Source organism: Bremia lactucae, linkage group LG10 (assembly GCF_004359215.1).
Source record: "Bremia lactucae strain SF5 linkage group LG10, whole genome shotgun sequence".
NCBI lineage: Eukaryota > Oomycota > Peronosporomycetes > Peronosporales > Peronosporaceae > Bremia > Bremia lactucae.
In genome coordinates, this window is record NC_090619.1 from 2,556,671 (window position 1) to 2,573,976 (window position 17,306).

Sequence of the window (17,306 nt, forward strand, 5' to 3'; positions counted from 1 at the left end):
AATCGATGTTGAGGCTCATCCTCACGTACACACGCAGAGATGCGGGTCGTGGGAAGGATTTCAAGTGCTACCAAGTGTAGGCGGGCACGTCGTAATGCGGCCACGCTCTACTTAGACACACACCCTCGCACAGCGAGGAAGCGGTTAGACCGTCTTCTCTTGCGTGCAGTGAGGTAGTTGTCGTGGGCGCGTCAGCGACCTCACCTAACTCCTTAAGTACTCTGGTAAATGTCGTAACGGGAGCGGTATTCGGCTTCTCGTGCGCACTTTCAAAGTGGGAAGTAGTTTTCAGACTGATTTATATATAATCGTATTAAATGTATATACCTATTTGTACCAATCCAAAATGTCATCTCTGTAGATAAAACTATTATGTATGGCGAGCGTATCGTTCTAGATACCTCGCGTAACGGATGGTGCTAGCCGTCATCACGAAAGACGCTACGTGTCATCCTTCCTAATGTGAATGCACCCATGTGCATCACATACACAAGGGTTGGTCACAAATGTGAGCCACACCCGAGTGGTGGGTCTAATTGCTATTATTTAAGTAATAGCCCATCCCGTCAAGTACACCAAGTGTACTTAACGGTGCTATGTAACATTAAGGCAACTTTAGCCCGTTAAACATTATCTCAGAAATTTGGAGCCCGCCAAAACTGAAAATTTGAGTGGCGGACAACAGATCGCAAAAAGCATATTATGAGGCTTTCCACGGACATTTTTACTAAAAAATTACCTTCAGCTCAATAAACAAGAAAGCGCTCTTTATTTCCGAACGGAAGAAGTACTTCTTACGGTGTGTATTCAAACAATAAATTTCAGTAGACAGATAACTATACATTACGAGAACGACAATGGGTTGCCACGCAATGTTTAATCATCGTAGTATGTCTGTACTGTACAAAGTAGAACGGAACGCCTTTACGAATGAACATCAAATTTTATGGCATACTTCGATTTGGTAAACTAGACTTAGGCTTTAGAATAGAGAAAAAGAAAAACTGCATTGATATATTTAAGTTTCTCTCGTAACGATCGTCTATCTACTACTGAACTTGTGATATTAATAACTAACTAAGTATGACGCCTCCTTGCGCACTGCACAATCGTGCCTTAGACCGATTGGAGGGGTTGATTTAGACTTAAATCAACCTATCAATAGAGCTTATGTTTTTTGCATCAATATTACCAAATTTGGTAATATTGGAACTATTTTAGCAAATATAATAATTTTGAACTTCTACATTTATATCCTCTCATCGGAAAAATATTTATACACCTCTTATAGAACCTTTAACCAACAGTCACTATGTTAGCTGATTTGGGACAAATGAATACTATTATGCCGTTGCTGTAATTTTGCATTGTTGGTTTATTTAATTTTTGTTCAGAAATTTGCGCATGACGACGCCCGTGAGGCTGCAAAGCTGGCAGCTGCACGTATCAGTGCAGCTGCTGGTATTGCAATTGTTTCAGTAGACGCATTAGCGTCTACTGTGGGGAATACACCACCTCCTACTCCCATTGGAGGTGACTGGAATATGTCATCTGTTGACGCCATTGCAGGTGACGGTGACAAGTCACCTGCTTCACCAATTGTAGGTAACTAGTCCAAGTCACCGTCATCGCCCGATTTAGTGGCTACTGTGAAGGCCACCGGATCACTCGGGGCCGAGTCCGTTAAACCTTTGTTTAAAATGTGACACCAGTGAGGCGATGACGAGGTTTTTCGACTCGTTGGACATCTTTGGTGGGGAGTCATCTGATGATGACTCCATGAGCGACGATCACTCTGTTGACGTAAGTATGCTTCACCAGGAACAAGTAAGCGTGCAGGGACGAATGCTGTTGGTTGTGCTAGTTTGCATCACCATGAGAGGAGTGATTCTATGGATGCTCCCAGAGACATGTAGCGGTAGCGTTAACCTAAGTCAACAGCAGAGGGATCGCAATACGTTGCGACTCGCTCCTGGGAAGAAGCCTTGATTACCCTCTTAGGGTGTCCTAGCTCGTTGGTCTGTCGTTGGTCTGTTATGACCAACAATCGATACCGTATTCCGATTTTTCGACCCATCCAGGCTTCACAAGGATGGTGAGGATGAAATAAAAATTCTTCATCGATGCCTTTTCCGGCATCGATGGTACACTTGTAAGCGGGCAAAGGATTTCAAACCTATGTTCAAGCTTGGACAGTATTTGTCCAGAATATGTGAAGCGTAGTCCCCAAGGCCTGGCTTATCAAACCGGATGCTATCCGTGAACGTTTCGAAAAAAAAACGGACCGCAGTCGGTACACGCTATAAGTTGCACCGTTTGTGATGAGGGGCAGGGATACTTTGCCTCTCGTGGGGAATCATGCCCGTGCTGTTTTAAGGGTGCAGGTCATGTCCCTAAGAAGGCATGTTCCTTTAAAGATCCTCGTTGGAGAACGCTCCTCTCTTGTGAGATGCGTCAAGCGATTAAAAATTTCCAATCCTTATACGCGCGCGGAAAAAGCTCAGTCTCTGATGACCCTCTTCGAGGAGGATAGGTCTCGTCGTACTGTCGAACGAGACCCGGAACGTCCATCATCAGTTGAATACGAGGTTCCTTACTATCATGCTAGGGCAGATACCCTCGCCAACGAACGTGATAACTCGTTCGAGCCCTCTTTACCTCACGGTGGTTCAAGAGGCGTTCAACAAGAAAACGCTTCTCGCCACTAGAATTCGTTAATAGATGTGGAGGGGGATGAAAAATAGGGTTCGCCTTGTTTAACGATCCGAATCAACATCGTGATTTGGATCACACCCTTTTTTATTTGAGGGAGGATATTGATCACGAGCGATTCCGTCGCCGCGAGTTAGCGGTGACGGTTGCTAATGTTTCTCGGGACCAGTTGAGAACAAGTTGCGACTGATCAACTGGCGAACAGAAGGAAACGTCAGTTCCTTCAAAACGAGCTGGTTACAGCCCGTCAAAAGATCCCTTCCTTGGAGGAAAGAGTGGATCGTCTTGTTCATGAGAATCAGACTCTGTTTCGAGACTATGATTCTTTCGCCCGGGACCATCAGGCTTTAGGTAGACGCCTTAGACTGTTCCGGGGGATTCGGAATCGGAAGAAGCCTCGTACTGATGGTCAGGGCGGAGACGCCTAACACAAAACGTAGGATGCGTACCCATCCTACGAGGCAGCTTGAAAGTGTATGCATTGCCTTGGTGGTGCTGTACACGAAATGGGCTGATTTACCTTGGCTGTAGTTTCTTACTGCCTTCATTCGTCACTACGTGTTTTGGTAGGTTTACTGTAGACAGTAGGACTAGGTCATAAACATTAAATGAAAGTATATTTTCTCTTTCATTTTTGTCAGAGTTCCATTTCTGGCAATCCACCGTATCAGCGATGGCAATCCTGTTAGAAATGGACCACTACTGCCAACAGAAAATCACCTGCTGAGTCGGTTTAATTTTTGTTTTCAGTTTGACCGGTTTGCACTGCGGAGATGTCAATCTCCTCTCTTTTTAGAGCATTATTGCTCTTACTGAGTTTGTCCACTTCAATCTTGATTAAATCAACGTTGATATCTTTCGAATTGACCTTACGGCCAATGCGTGCGGGAGAGCTAGATTGTTCGTTGCTCGTGCGAGTCACCCCTTGAAAGGAAGTCACTCTCAAACAAGGAGGGTTTACGTGGATGGCGCAAGACGTTCATTTATGCTTTGTAAAGGCATGCACTGAATGCTGATGGCAAATTCTACCATCGGTAAGAACTCGCTTAAACTCGTAAAAGAGTGGACGCATCCGAAAAGTAAATCTTCGAAGATACAATTCACACCTTCTGTATGATCATATGTTACAGAATGGTCAGAAGTTGATATGTTCAACTGTTTTTCAAGTGATTGGAACACAGTTTGCCAAAATGCGCCGTGAATCTAGGGTCTCGATCTAACACCAGATCACGGGGTAACCCATGGAGTCGAAAATTCGTGTCAACAAAGCCACGAGCACAGCCTTTGGTTGTGGTCGACTTCGGTATTACAGCAAGATACTTTTTTGTGCTAAAATGATCAACAAAACAAGAATACTATTATTCTTATGTTCGTCGTCGCGAAATCCGAAGACGAAGTCCATGGATACAGACTGCCAACACTGCCGGAAAATGCAGAGGTTGTAACGGGGCACGGCATGAAGCACTGGGCTTCATCCGTCGACAAGCTTCGCAAGCCCGTATGTACTTGCGAACGATTCATAGTCGTGTGGCCCGTAAAAGTCTCGACTTATTGTGAGATTGGTCTTCTCACGTCCACGATGACCACTTATTGGTGCATAGTGGGACTCATACATGATGGGTAAACGCAAATCAATATATGTGGAGATGACGACATGAGGTGTGTCGCCAGCAATGGCTGTGTAATACAGTAACCTATTGCGTGTTGAATATCGTTCTGTTATGGATCTATACAATTTCGAGAATCCTTTTAAGGATTGTTGAAGGTAATCCAACAGCCCTGTAAGAGCCTTATCTTCTGGATAGCTCGTCTAACGTCGTCGAGTAATGTTGATGATGGAACACTTTTTGTTGCAACAGTGGCCTTACGCTCACTGTTCGCTTGCGCAGCCTACTCAAATTGGTCTGGCGCGAAAGGGCATCAGCGACGACATTAAGTCCTCCTGGTTCATACTCCACGACGAAGTTATACTCCGCGAAGAAATACAACCATCTCGTTATTATTTGCGAGAGGTGTAGACTGTTTTCGGTCGTGCGTAAAGATGCATCGTCCGTATATATATATTGAACAGTCTATCTCTTAACAGATACACCCTAAACATATCCAGTGCAAATTTCATGCCAAGGAATTTCTTCCCATGCACTGGATAATGGCGTTCAGCTGGTTGAAGCTGACGCGATTGATAACAGACGACGCGCTCTGCGCCGTCTGTGTAATATTGCATTTACTCACAGCCGATTGCGAAATCGCTGGCGTCACAGACCACATGAAACGGTCGGTCTTGGTCCACAATCGCCAGGATTGGCCATTACTTTAAGCTTTGCTTGATACTCTCAAAGGAAGGCTGACAATTAGCGTTCCATGACCACTTTCCATTTTTCTTCAGCAAAGAAGAAGGTGTATTGTCTTTTCGGCGTAATTGCGTAAGTACTTGTGCAGGAACACCACTAAGCCGAGTCACTTTCGTAGTTTCTTTGCATCGACTCGCAAAAGATCGCCTTGATATTTTCCGAATCCGGGCGTACACCGTGTTTACATATGATGCATCCACGAAGTGGTACTTCGCTTACAGCGAATATATACATCTTGAGATTTGCATACAACTTATGCTTCCCTGCTACAAATGACCCCGACATTATCCGGGAAGAACCTTTCGGGCGTGGGTACAATGTACTTCATCGTCCGACTTTACATTCATGGCTCTGCTATGAACGAAGGCATCATCAAAATAACTCGGTGCGGATCCCGCACCGATATCAATAGATTGGTTAAACATCTGTTAAATGTCGCAGGGGCATTACTAAGCCCCTGTGGCATGACTAGCCACTCCCACAGCATACTGCTTGGGGTGCTTACTGCTGTGAACGGGATATCTTGTTTACGCATAAGGATCTGATAGAATCCATCCATCAGATCCATTGAGGAAAAGATAGTACTCTTTGACATACCTTCTATGATTATGTTTTCGTGGTATCGGCTTGAGCTGGTACCATTGCAGCGTATAACTTATTAAATATATGCACAATCTGCCACCCTCCTGTTGCTTTACACACACAGAAGGCCGGAGAGCTATGTGGGGAGGTTGACTCCCTCAGATTACCCACTGCTTAGCGATCGGCAAAGAATTTGTCGATCGCAAATACTTCTTCACGAGGAAATGGCCACTGCTTCATGACACAGTATTTCGAACCTGATATCAGGTCGATTTCGTGTCGAGTACCTTTATCTTTAGGCAACTCGCACGTACTGATTCTGGGAAGACATCCTTGAAATTCTATTAATTCCCTTTAATAAAGGTTTGCCTCCAAAGATTCCGAGGATTGGGGACGTAGAACGTTTAATCCGAGTCCTCCCATCGAGAGCACTTTCGTTCATCGATGAGCTGCTGAGAACCCGTTCGTTCTCAGGATATACTATTGCCGACCGAATTTTGGCCACGTACTTGTCATCTGTGTCAAGCACGCAGATCTGTTTGACTTTGCTACTACGCAGATCACGCAAGAATCGTTTCGGTTCTTGTTTTGGCAATTTAGTTATCTCCGAAGCTATCTTCGGAGGCGCTATTAGATCTAGCGTATAAGCAACTGCACTTCATCCATTGGATTCTAAGACATTTATTGTCCCAGTTTCCTCTTTGAAACTTATTTCCAAAGGTGTCTGGAAAACAATGACCACAGGTTTCCTGGGATTTGTTCTCACAGATTCTTGAGGACTTATCCCCTCAAGTTTAATATGGGGATTATCCTCCCCAACTGCTTCTAGCTGCGGTTGCGCTACCACTGCGTGATCCTCTACGATCCACTCTCCAATTGATCTAGGACTTTCGTACTGTCTATTATAGACGGGCATTTCAAATTTTCTTGGATGTTGCTTTTTAACAAAGCAGCCTTGTTTTGTACCACTCAACTTACTCGTTTGGTCGAGCTTCGACGCTGCCTGTGCTTGTGCACAGCCGTCGGGATCTAACTCCACAATGTGTTGGGTATTCACACTGATGTCTTGTGCAGTCATGCTAAGGACCGACCCACAAGTGAGGCCATCGCACTCACCCGTAGGGCATCCACGCGCTTGTGGATGCTCCAAGACGTTTATCAGTTGGCCATCTGATGAACAAGAGACAGGCATCGGCACGGCTGGATGCTGCCAATTTATACATGACTCGTACTTTTTGAGCCATGATATTCCAAAGATGACAGCAAATTTGTCATCCAAAACCAGTACGATGAATTCATCGTCGTACTGTTTACCCTTCAATGTGTATTGGATACCGAATATACGTTTTCTTACTGTTTCAGATGCACCTGTTGCTAGGCGCACTGTCATTCTCGTCAAAGCTATTCGACGTCCCAGAATTGATTAGGGACTTAAGTGGCGTATAATTTGACACTTTCATTCTCAAGGCGATGAGGTGAACCTCATCACGTAGGCAGTTTCAAAAATTGTTTGTGTGTGGGAAGCAACGTTTAGCAAAAGGCCTGCAAATCCTTTGACATTGCTGGGTCAGTAGGGCGATCTGCACCTACTGACCCCGACTGCTTTTCTTCAATTGCCTCGTCATTGCGATTTCGCAACAGCGTCGAATCCGCGACCTCCGCCGTTCCCAGCGGGGGTTCGATCGTTTCGCTTAATATATATAGGCACTAGGCGTGGGGTACAACACTCATGAGCGTAGTGGCCCGTCTTTTGACAACAATTGCATTTTTGCAATCGTTTGTAACTTGAAAAGCGAGGTTTCACTCTCCCTACATATGAGAGGTCCATCGGTTCTGGGCCTCCGTTTTCTTGTCGTCTTTGAGGACGATAAGCTCCATAGTTGACGAAAGCCTGTTTCATGCCGAAGTCCTTTTGTTCCGCTACATAGATCGCTTGCTCTAGCGTCTCGAGTTCAGGTACGAAAAAGTGAGTTTTGACAGGACCGTCTGTTAGAAGTTTAATTTTCTCCGTCTGTAAGAACTTTAATAAACACAGCTACCATTGTTTGTTTATCTATTAAAACTCACGAAACAACTTACAATGTATCGCGTATGTTGGGCATAAGCGTGAAGATCACGCTTGCCAATTTAGGAGCTCGGCTTGAGCCCTGAATTCGGCACTTGGCGGCTCAAATGTTTACCTGAGCCGGGTGTCAAAGACCTCATACGACCCAAAAACCAATGAGTTGTGAAACTTGAGCCCTAAGGCCCAAGATTTGACACGTCCGGCTAAGTTGGACATGCCAAAAAAATTTACTTTCGTCGCATAATCATTGACACGGCGAGCTTCAATGGCGTCGTCTAATCCCACGAACCATCTTAAAAGGCAGTCACCTTCGATTGCCTTAAGCTTAAGCATTTTGTCGACGCGGAAGCGTCGGCGCGCTAGGAGCATGTTAATGCTGCTGTCTCAACAGTTCCAACTGTTGAGCACCCTAATGAAGCAAACTTTTTTTTTGGGTTACGTCGAGTTCATGTTGGATAAAACGTGCATAAGTCGTTGAACGGACTACGAAGTGCTACCAGGTGCATCGAGCACGTTTTTCTAGTACTAATAAAAGTAATAGTCTACACACACTGATTAAAGGGAAGGTGGGGGTGACTCGACGTGTAGAGGAAGATTTTAAGTAGCTAAGAAGTCTTAGCGTCTAAGAGTAAATTCCCAGGCTTAAGAATCGGAATAAAAGTAAATCTGATTAATACATTAAGTTATTTCACAATGAATTTCTATCTACTGGCTTAAATATTTAAATAATTAATTATGCAATGCGCCTCCTTTCGCGACTTCTAAACGTGTCTCATTACGATTGGCGGGGTTGATTTATACTTAAATCAACCAATCAATACAACTAATGTCGTATTGCGTCAAAATAACCAAATTTGGTAATATTGTAATTATCAAGTCAAAACTAATAAAAGATAATAATTTTGTGTTTATATATTTATTTCTCTCATATATATTAATTTTTATTTTACCCTATTATAGGAAATAATATTTATGTAACGGGAGAAGTTTTCTAAGAGCCAATTAGGCCACCATTTAAGATTAAATGCAGACGATTAATTTATAAAAGGTTATCCGGTTTGTGCAAGATTCCTTTTATAAGTCTCGGAACTGACATCCCAATGGCTCTACGTGTCGCGGCGGAAAAGGCGGCGGCTGCGTCTACAAACAGCCCCGCCGTAACGCTGTACCGCTATATAATAAAGCAGGTGCCACGGGTGCTAACACTATACGATATACCAATGGAGCCGGCTGAGGCGCGGCTGGCTGTGCAGGCGCTATTTCGCCAGCATGCAGACGTCAAGGACCCTCGCGTTGTGGACATGCTCATCACTAAGGCGAATATGGAGCTGGAAGAGACTTTAATGCAGTGGAAGCAGAAAGTTCACTTGCTCACGCTACTTGAGCATGCCCAGACGCTCCGTCAGCCCACCCCACTTGAAAACACGGCGGATCTTGCTCTGGAAAAGTTCTTTGCTGGCGTGGACGATGACGAAGACGAGCTATAGGCTGATAAATTCAGCTAAAATTAATATACAAGATGACAGAGTGCACGGTGGCATAGGCGAACTCGACTTGTTTATATGAGTTTTAAAATAATGAAGTCACTATGTTAACAGAGAATCTGGGCATGGCGTCACTTGCTTTCGATCAACATTTTGCTACTCGACACGCGTCAATGGCGTGGCCATACTGTGCTGGGTGAAGCTATGGTTAGCAGCGTACGCATCTTGACATTAGTTATGGCGCTTGAAGTGATGGGGATCACAAACGTTCGCTGGGTACTGTTTTATGCTTTTGACGTAAATTCCATATGCTCTTAATAGAAAGCCACATCGCTATTGTATTGTGACTCCATGTTTCAATTAAAACTTTCGTGCAGTCTTTAAGTTCTTGAGATCTGCTGTGTTGCTGTTATCTTCGCCTCAACAAATACTGTAAAGCGATTGGCTTGTACTTGCGATAGAGAAACGCACAAGTTACATCCGGAGTGTAAACGTACGTCGCCATTCAGCGCAGTAATTTCTACTCCGTGAATTAGTCTTTGCAGCAAATTGTTAATAATACTCGAGTGTGCAAATGGCGAGGTGTGCCCATCCTTGTCCACTTGCTCCCACGCATTGTAAAGCACTTGCATATCAAGAGATCCAATGCTTTGTAGGAATTCTATAGGAGCGCGTCTGAAGTATCTCATCACGGCGGTGGCTTTAAGCACTTGCGATACTCTAATCACATCGCAATTTCGTGACGCATTAGCTAATAATCATACCTTACGATCTCAAAATATATCTCGTTTGTCATTGTGGCAGCCGGCACACATCAACATCTGATACACAGAGTTCGAGCTTCTACACAGTCGCCGGGATCGGATGCAAGCCAACTACTAACGGAGTTTGTCCATACCGCTTTTGCACGTTGAGATTTGCATTGCTTTCCAACAGAACAAGAATGCTTTCGGAATTAAACAGAGTGGCGGCTAAATGCAGACTAGTTTTGCATTCAGCGTGGGTGCATTTAATTGGCACCTTTCGAAAGACAATGCTCGCAAAGCTTCGAGCGCTCACTCTTAACTGCAAATTCCAGCGCCGAAAAACCACTTGACCACGCAATGCGATAAACATCAGCTCTAAGGGCTAGCAGCGTCGCAGAACTTTCGAGAGATACCTTAAAACACATGAACATTGACGGAGTAAATCCATGCTTCTCCGTCGCGTCGATATCAGCTTCTGCATCAATCAAGCTTGTGGTGATCCTAGCCATGTCGATAGATAGCTCCACGACGTGAAGTGATCGTCTTCCCTTTCCATTGCACACGTTAGCATTTGCTCCCATTAAAATCAATAATGTAATTACTGTAAGCTAGCGATTGTGCACCGCTGCGTGAAACGGCGATCCTTTCCCAAAACACGGGTACTAAAATCAAAAACCTGCTTTCTTTGAGATTTCTACTTCGAGCACAGCCAGTTGATCTCGAGAGTCGACGAACGCAGCAACCCAGTCGAGTCCAAGTTTTCACGGCGTGCTGTAATACATGTCGGATAGCGAAGCATCTCCAAGTCTAGAAACAGCAGCTTATAGTAGAAACTTTACAAATAGTTGACCATTGTTTTACCAACAAAATCTTCTCTCCTTTTTAATGCTTTCCACAGTTGTGTTCGTTCTCAAATTAAACTTGCACCCGATTGCTCCTACTGCCACTGATAAATTGCGTTCTCAGCTGGCTAAATCGAAGTCGACAAAGTCCGATTTTCCGACAGCAAACCCATCTTGTGAGCAACAAGTGTTCTATCTTCGTATACAGATACTTAGCTTACAGTGTATTCTCCTCTGCTGATCCCGTCCATACCGTCATTAATTGTGCAATTAATCAGATGTCTTCGTCTTGACCACTTGGTGCATTAAATGCCCGTCTCGGAGCGCACACTCCGTTGTTGGTATTGTTTTTTTAGACGGTCAGAGATCCATGAGCAGCCGAGAGAGAATAGAAGCAGCACAGCTTTAGTTGCTCTTCTTTTGTAGTGCCCTCTGACGTCACCGTAAAGCATTGCACGTCGGTAGAGACTGATACTGATAATCCCGGCGACCAACCACGAATTGGTGTCCTCAAGTCCCGCAGATCAATAGTGCAGAAACGTGTAAGGCCTTTGCTAAAAAGTGATCATACTTGTTACGCCACGAGACATTAGTTGCCTGATACTTTGCCAAAAATTCCTCGATGGGCATCGTACTGCGGATTGAGACACAATCTTGGCTGTACAGCGCATCGCGATGCGTCGCAAGGAAGGTTGCCCGTCACTGCCGGCGTTCTTGCTGCTAGGGTAACTAGCGTCACGCCTCCGCGCCTGAACCTTATAAGGGTGCCACGTACCCATTGGTGCGCGACTGCTCTTATAACTGATTATATAGGAAGGCGATTCGAATCGCGCAACGGGCGCGAATAAGTCATGACTACGCAAAACCAAGTGTCCAATTTTGCTTTTAATTTATTTCCAATAAAAAATATTAAAGCGGAGACTCAACGCTTAATGGATTACTACGGGAGTGATGTGAGAGAGTTTATGGGTTCGAATCCTATGATTCGGTTTTTAATTTAATAAAAAGTTTCCAGCAGAGACACACGGCTTGATGAGCCACTTTCGGAGCATATGCTTCTTTATTTACTAAATAAAATGCTACTGTTCATTCAAAACCTTTCACAATTGATGGGACAGAGACTTTTTCCAATGTGCTCTTTTGATGATTCTGGATGATCAAAGGGGGGTCTTTCAAAATGTTACAGTAGCTCTTTGATGTAGAAAAAAGTCTCTTCAATAGATCTGTCTATGCAGGAATCGCGCCAACTGCATTCAGTAGTTTGATCCTCATTATTCAATTTCTTCATTCACAGCAATGGTCTTTACAAGCTTTTCGACAATTTCAACGGTCTTCAAAATGAAGAAGCAAACGTGCGTGCTCGCCATGACCTCAATGCTGGCCACCGCGTCCGAGTACATAGGAGTTTTCCTATTGAAGCTTTCAAAGCTCTTCATGGCCGGCGCAACAGACGAGAGGGAGAAAACACCTCTTTTTGTTGACGTCGCCTGTCAAACGGACGATCTCACGGCGGCGGTTCATTACTACTATGATGTTCAGAAGCACGACGACTCAAGATCCTCGTTTACGAAGGAGTTCGACATATCCAATGATCAAATGGATTGTTCAACAAGTGACGACTCGGATTGGAGCGAGGCAAGTCAAGGCGATACTAGCTCGATTCGAGTGAAGCACTATTTATGTATGTGCGGCAGTTGCCCACATTACAAAGAGATATCAACGGACGTTTCAAGAATTCCAGGAGCAACAAGTCAAGAAAAGCGAAGTACCACTCGTCTTCTACAAGCTTTTGCGACCTACGACGAGGATGCTGGATACTGCGTCAACATGATCTCCACCGCGCGTGAGTGCTTACGACTGTGGAATGGAGATGAAGATAAGGCTTTCAATTTATTTGTATCGCTGCACGACGAAATATGTAAGTGTGACATTTTTTCACTTGACACTGTTTGTACAAGATGCGACCGAATGGTGCCGTCCCTCATTACGGGTGGTGCTTTGTGCTGACTTCCTACTAACCACTTTTGCCCTCATATCGGCTCGAGATGGTTTATAGAAGGAAGAATAGCTACGAGGTTGATCTTTTCGCATACGGTTTAAGTTGATTAGTTGTCACCATTACAATAAATTATTTCTTGTTGTTTTTTGTTTGTATTCCACCTTTATTGTTCATGTGTCTTAGTTTCTAAGTTTCTCGAGAGCTAAATTTGCTTCTATAATCATAATGTCGCTCCATCTTACACAATCAGAATTTGGCGATGATTTCACGTTTACAATCGGCTAGACCCACACGTACGACGCCACCAGCAACGAGTCGCGAGCGATTTCGGTGTACTACCTGATTCTTTCAAATTACTGACGAGTTTCAAATGTTCCATCGCCTCCTATTGATTCCCACACTTCACTTTCCAGATCGAGGTCATCATTTATAAAGCTGTGAAAACAATAAAGAGCTTGCATGAAAATATAGATCAATATAAGGCATACTTGGATTCGCTGTCTTACGCAGTAGTCGATTAATCTATAAACGAAATCGACGCTCAGAATTGTGCGCCTATTCGGCGCCCCGTACGTGCTGGAAACCCTCGTGTGATGCTGGTAATTCGATTGATCCTTTTTTTAATTACTGGTTTGATTGAGGATTGAACTATAATATTGTGAGACCAATATTGTGAGACCAACACAGCAAACCAGCTTCAGCTCCATTTATCAGCTCCATTTAAAAGTAACTAAAGAATACATGGATGCACGTATGCACGTATGCACCTGATCTGAAATGTTGCAAAAGACAGCGTGCGTGAGAAGCGTACACTGTGTTGTCCGCTGCTCTGCGTCAAAATACCTATAGCAAATGTAAATTAATGGCAAATGAATTGAGCTTTTGATAATAATAGTTTTCCGGTGCGAGTCATTCGGAAATGGTTCATAATTTGGTAATTCGACGTTTATTTTAAGACCGTATTTACTTTCATTCTTCCTAACATTAAACTATTAGCTCCAAGTAGACAAAGTTATTACAAGCAAGCATCCAAACATTAGTCTTCAGTAGTGGTTTAATGATGCAGGCCAAAAATGTCATATAAAAAGCTGTAATTTGTTTTACCAATTATTTATCATTAAGATTTCGCAGCTTCATGGCCAGCGACCGCGGCAGCGGCTGCAATCCTATTGCATTGAATGTGTCTGATTATAATGCTGCACCCTCTCCTGCTGACAGCATTGCTCTCGATGCAAGGGCTCAATTCATCGTAGACAATTTTTCTATGCTACATGTGATTGGTCAAATGACCCAACTTGCCATCGGCACCGTACTATATCTCAACAAGACGCTTAACAAGATCTCGTCTGTCTGTATTCTCAGCAGCATGTTGGCTCATTTTTCAACTCCGCTTTTGACGTTCCATATGAGGGATGACACGGGTGGACTGTCTCGGAATTCCGTGCCATTGTCGTGCGGATCCAAGAGATTAGTATGGAAGAAAACGGAGGCCACCCGATAATATACGGCATTGATTCGGTACATGGGGCCAACTACATTTGATAGAGCTGCCTTGTTCGCGCATCAGATTAATGGTGGAGCGAGATTTAATCCGGATCTCGTCTATGAATCAAGTCGCATTGCGGCTCGTGATTCCCCAAGCAGGTGTCATTTCGTGGATCTTTGGACCAACCTTAGAAATTTCACACAATCCAATGTGGCCTCGTACGTTTAAAAACCTTTGGTGAAGATACGCATTTGGTTTCCGTGATGGTGATGGCCTGCCGCGTGCATAAAGCACTTCCTCGTATATTCAAAATATCGAGGCGGACAAGATCGAGAAAATGTCATCATGTCCGATTTTGAGTTGCATAACTTTTTTTTGCCCCCTTTTTTGGCTACAGTCGATGCTGGAGCTCTGACTGTGATGCTTAATTACAGCTCCACCAACGCTCAACCGGTTATTTCCAGCTCTCGAATCTTAGAGACGTGCTTCGTTCGGATCTTGGCTTTGATGGTATTTTGGAATCGGACTGGGCTGAAGTTACGAACCTCAGAGACTGGCACTGAGCTGTGGGAACTCACGAAGAAGCTGTGGCCTTGACACTTACACGTACATCACTCGATATGAGTATGGTCCCCTTTAAATCGATATTTATTGATTGCACCTCAAGTTGCTTAAAAAATCCCAACGTTGAAGCTCGTCTACGCGAGTCGGCAAAGCGTGTCGTCAAGACAAAAAAAAACTCTCACTTGGCCTTTACAACGTTCCTGTTCCAGGCGAGCAATTCGTCGCATTAGTCGGAAACGAAGATGATAAGACTGTTGCGCTTGATCTGGCTCGTTAATTCATTGCTCTTTTGAAAAATGCGGAAGATATTCTACCGCTTTCGAAAAACAATTCGGTGTTTATTACGGGCCCCTCTGCCGACAATGTTGGCTACCAATGTGGCGGTTGGACCAAGTCATGGCAAGGACATTTTGGCAACGAACTCTTTCCCCACGGTATGTCGGTGCGTGAAGGGTTTGAGAACTTGATCGGGAAGGACTCGTTCACTTAATGAATAATTTGCTTGTTAATGGATCGATTCCGGACGAGAATTTAGCTACGGCTGTCGATATTGCAAGCTACCACGAATACACGATTGTCGCTCTCGGTGAGCTGGCATATACCGCAAAACGCGGAGATGTGAATAGCTTTGCATTGTGAGAGGGATAGATCAACTACGTCGAGGCACTATATAACACCGGTACCAAGATAATAGTTGTTCTTTTTGAAGGACGCCATCGTTTACTGGGATCCATCACCAAAAATGCGATGGCCGTTACCAATGGTTTACTGCCTCGTGAGCTTGGTGGGCAAGCAATAGCTGAAATCGTCTACGGCAATGTAAATCCAAGCGGTCGACTGCCACTCACGTACCCCGAACACTCAGCCAATGTTGCTATCCATTACAACCATTTGCCATCCTATATTTGATACAATTTGATACTTCATCAATGGCATTTACTTAATTCTAAGCATGTTGCAGTACTGCGTTGTACGCAATCTGTTGCAGCCGACTTTGCTTGTGCTCTCTCAACTATTTTTTGTCGTTAGGAATCTAAAAAATATTGAAAAAGAGGAGGCGCGAAATTGCACGTTTTGATATAGTTTATTAGCAAACTTTAAACCTACTTTATTCAATCAATCTACGCTTTTCCGAGTGAAAACTTTGTTAGTGCAAAAAAGCAGCACGAGCGAAATAAGAAGCAAGTACTTTTGACGTCGCTTTTATTTATTACTTGAAGAAGAAGCTAGCCACAGCAGCAACCATTTATTCATTTCTCATAACAACGTCACATTCTTCGAACAACCGGTTGAACTACAAGCGTTTACAATGTCGTTCGCGTTGCTTCGCCGACGACCGAAAAGAACTACCATTACGGAAGGAAGCACATTATCCGGAGAAACTCGCAATGACTCGTGCCCGCTCCTAGGTGAACACGAGGAGCTGAAATGCAACGTTCAGCCTGTTCGCATTCAAAATGTGCGGCGCATTGACAATGGAATATACGTACATAGCCCAAAAGAAAGCGTTGTCATGCGCATGCAGAGACGCAAAAATCGAATTGTTCAGCGTGTTCTTGTGGCATGTCGTCTAGCAGACCCATCACGAGATCAGACGTTTGAGCAGGCTCAGAAAAGCAATCGCACGGTACTTGAGCACCTCTTAACGGTTCGAGGTAGCATTCTTATTCATTTGCAGAGCGTTGTTCGTAAGTTAAGTATAAACTTTATCGCAAACAACCGCTTAAAGATGCTCTTTAGACCTGTCATCAGCTATCTGCCATAGTTCCGCTGTGTTTTCAAACGATGATGCCGTAACAGCGAAAGTAATTAAAATACGCGAAACTTCTCTTATCTTTAAGGTACGCGTGATTGTCAGTTTTAAGGAAGTGCAATGTTTGACTTATACACCCACAGGAGCAAGCGGAGAAGCGCGTTTTAGAAAAAATAAACCACCGCATTGCCAATCTCAAACGAATTGACTCTTTAATTGAAAGCCGGTCTAAGCTAGTGCTCGACGTTGAGTATGCTAAGCGAACGGTGACACAAAATAGATTATTGAGTTGGCCCGGCAAATTGTGCCGTTCTAATGAAAGCCCGTTGATGTATAGTTGGCTGTGGAGCAGCAAAAGGGAAATGTGAATCGCGTCGCAGAACGCAAGCAAGCGGTACGTTGTTTAAAATGGCTTTGGCTTACCGCCCACCTCACATTAAGCCGACAACTTCTAGCTTCAAGCTGCCCAACTTAAGTGTGAGCAAGAAACGCGATTTATCACAGAGCAGCTAAAGCTCATACGACCCACTCAAAATACGGACGTGCTTGAGCTCTTTCAAGAGGTAACATTCGTTGACATTAAAGTCAACATTTTAAACGCTAATAATCATATTTTAAAGTACGCGCAGCTGGCGAGGCAACTATTCAAAAGTGGAGCTGAAGTGTTTGACACTACTGTCGAGCAAGAATGATCCTAGTCGGTGACACCTTCTCTAACGAAG

The 17,306-nt window shown here is 44.1% G+C and overlaps 5 protein-coding genes across 5 annotated transcripts; all 5 read left to right on the forward strand.

Annotated features, from left to right (window-relative positions):
* Nucleotides 1-8,810: 8,810 nt before the first annotated feature.
* On the forward strand, nucleotides 8,811-9,197 carry CCR75_000251 (uncharacterized protein; the record flags this gene model as incomplete). Its single annotated transcript, XM_067958359.1, has 1 exon — nucleotides 8,811-9,197. The coding sequence occupies one exon, from the start codon at nucleotides 8,811-8,813 to the stop codon at nucleotides 9,195-9,197; it is 387 nt and encodes a 128-aa protein (XP_067814656.1).
* A 4,719-nt stretch (nucleotides 9,198-13,916) lies between these two features.
* Nucleotides 13,917-14,282, forward strand: CCR75_000252 (uncharacterized protein; the record flags this gene model as incomplete). The annotated part of the gene is made up of 1 exon (XM_067958360.1): nucleotides 13,917-14,282. The coding sequence occupies one exon, from the start codon at nucleotides 13,917-13,919 to the stop codon at nucleotides 14,280-14,282; it is 366 nt and encodes a 121-aa protein (XP_067814653.1).
* A 70-nt stretch (nucleotides 14,283-14,352) lies between these two features.
* On the forward strand, nucleotides 14,353-14,864 carry CCR75_000253 (uncharacterized protein; the record flags this gene model as incomplete). The annotated part of the gene is given in 3 exon segments (XM_067958361.1): nucleotides 14,353-14,485; nucleotides 14,511-14,567; nucleotides 14,587-14,864. The coding sequence occupies 3 exon segments, from the start codon at nucleotides 14,353-14,355 to the stop codon at nucleotides 14,862-14,864; spliced, it is 468 nt and encodes a 155-aa protein (XP_067814654.1).
* A 456-nt stretch (nucleotides 14,865-15,320) lies between these two features.
* On the forward strand, nucleotides 15,321-15,740 carry CCR75_000254 (uncharacterized protein; the record flags this gene model as incomplete). Its single annotated transcript, XM_067958362.1, has 2 exons — nucleotides 15,321-15,449; nucleotides 15,480-15,740. 2 exons carry the CDS (start codon nucleotides 15,321-15,323, stop codon nucleotides 15,738-15,740), a joined length of 390 nt encoding a protein of 129 aa, XP_067814765.1.
* Nucleotides 15,741-16,140: 400 nt separating this feature from the next.
* CCR75_000255 (uncharacterized protein) lies at nucleotides 16,141-17,276 on the forward strand (the record flags this gene model as incomplete). Its single annotated transcript, XM_067958363.1, has 4 exons — nucleotides 16,141-16,458; nucleotides 16,728-16,850; nucleotides 16,922-16,978; nucleotides 17,040-17,276. The coding sequence occupies 4 exons, from the start codon at nucleotides 16,141-16,143 to the stop codon at nucleotides 17,274-17,276; spliced, it is 735 nt and encodes a 244-aa protein (XP_067814650.1).
* Between the last annotated feature and the right edge of the window lie 30 nt (nucleotides 17,277-17,306).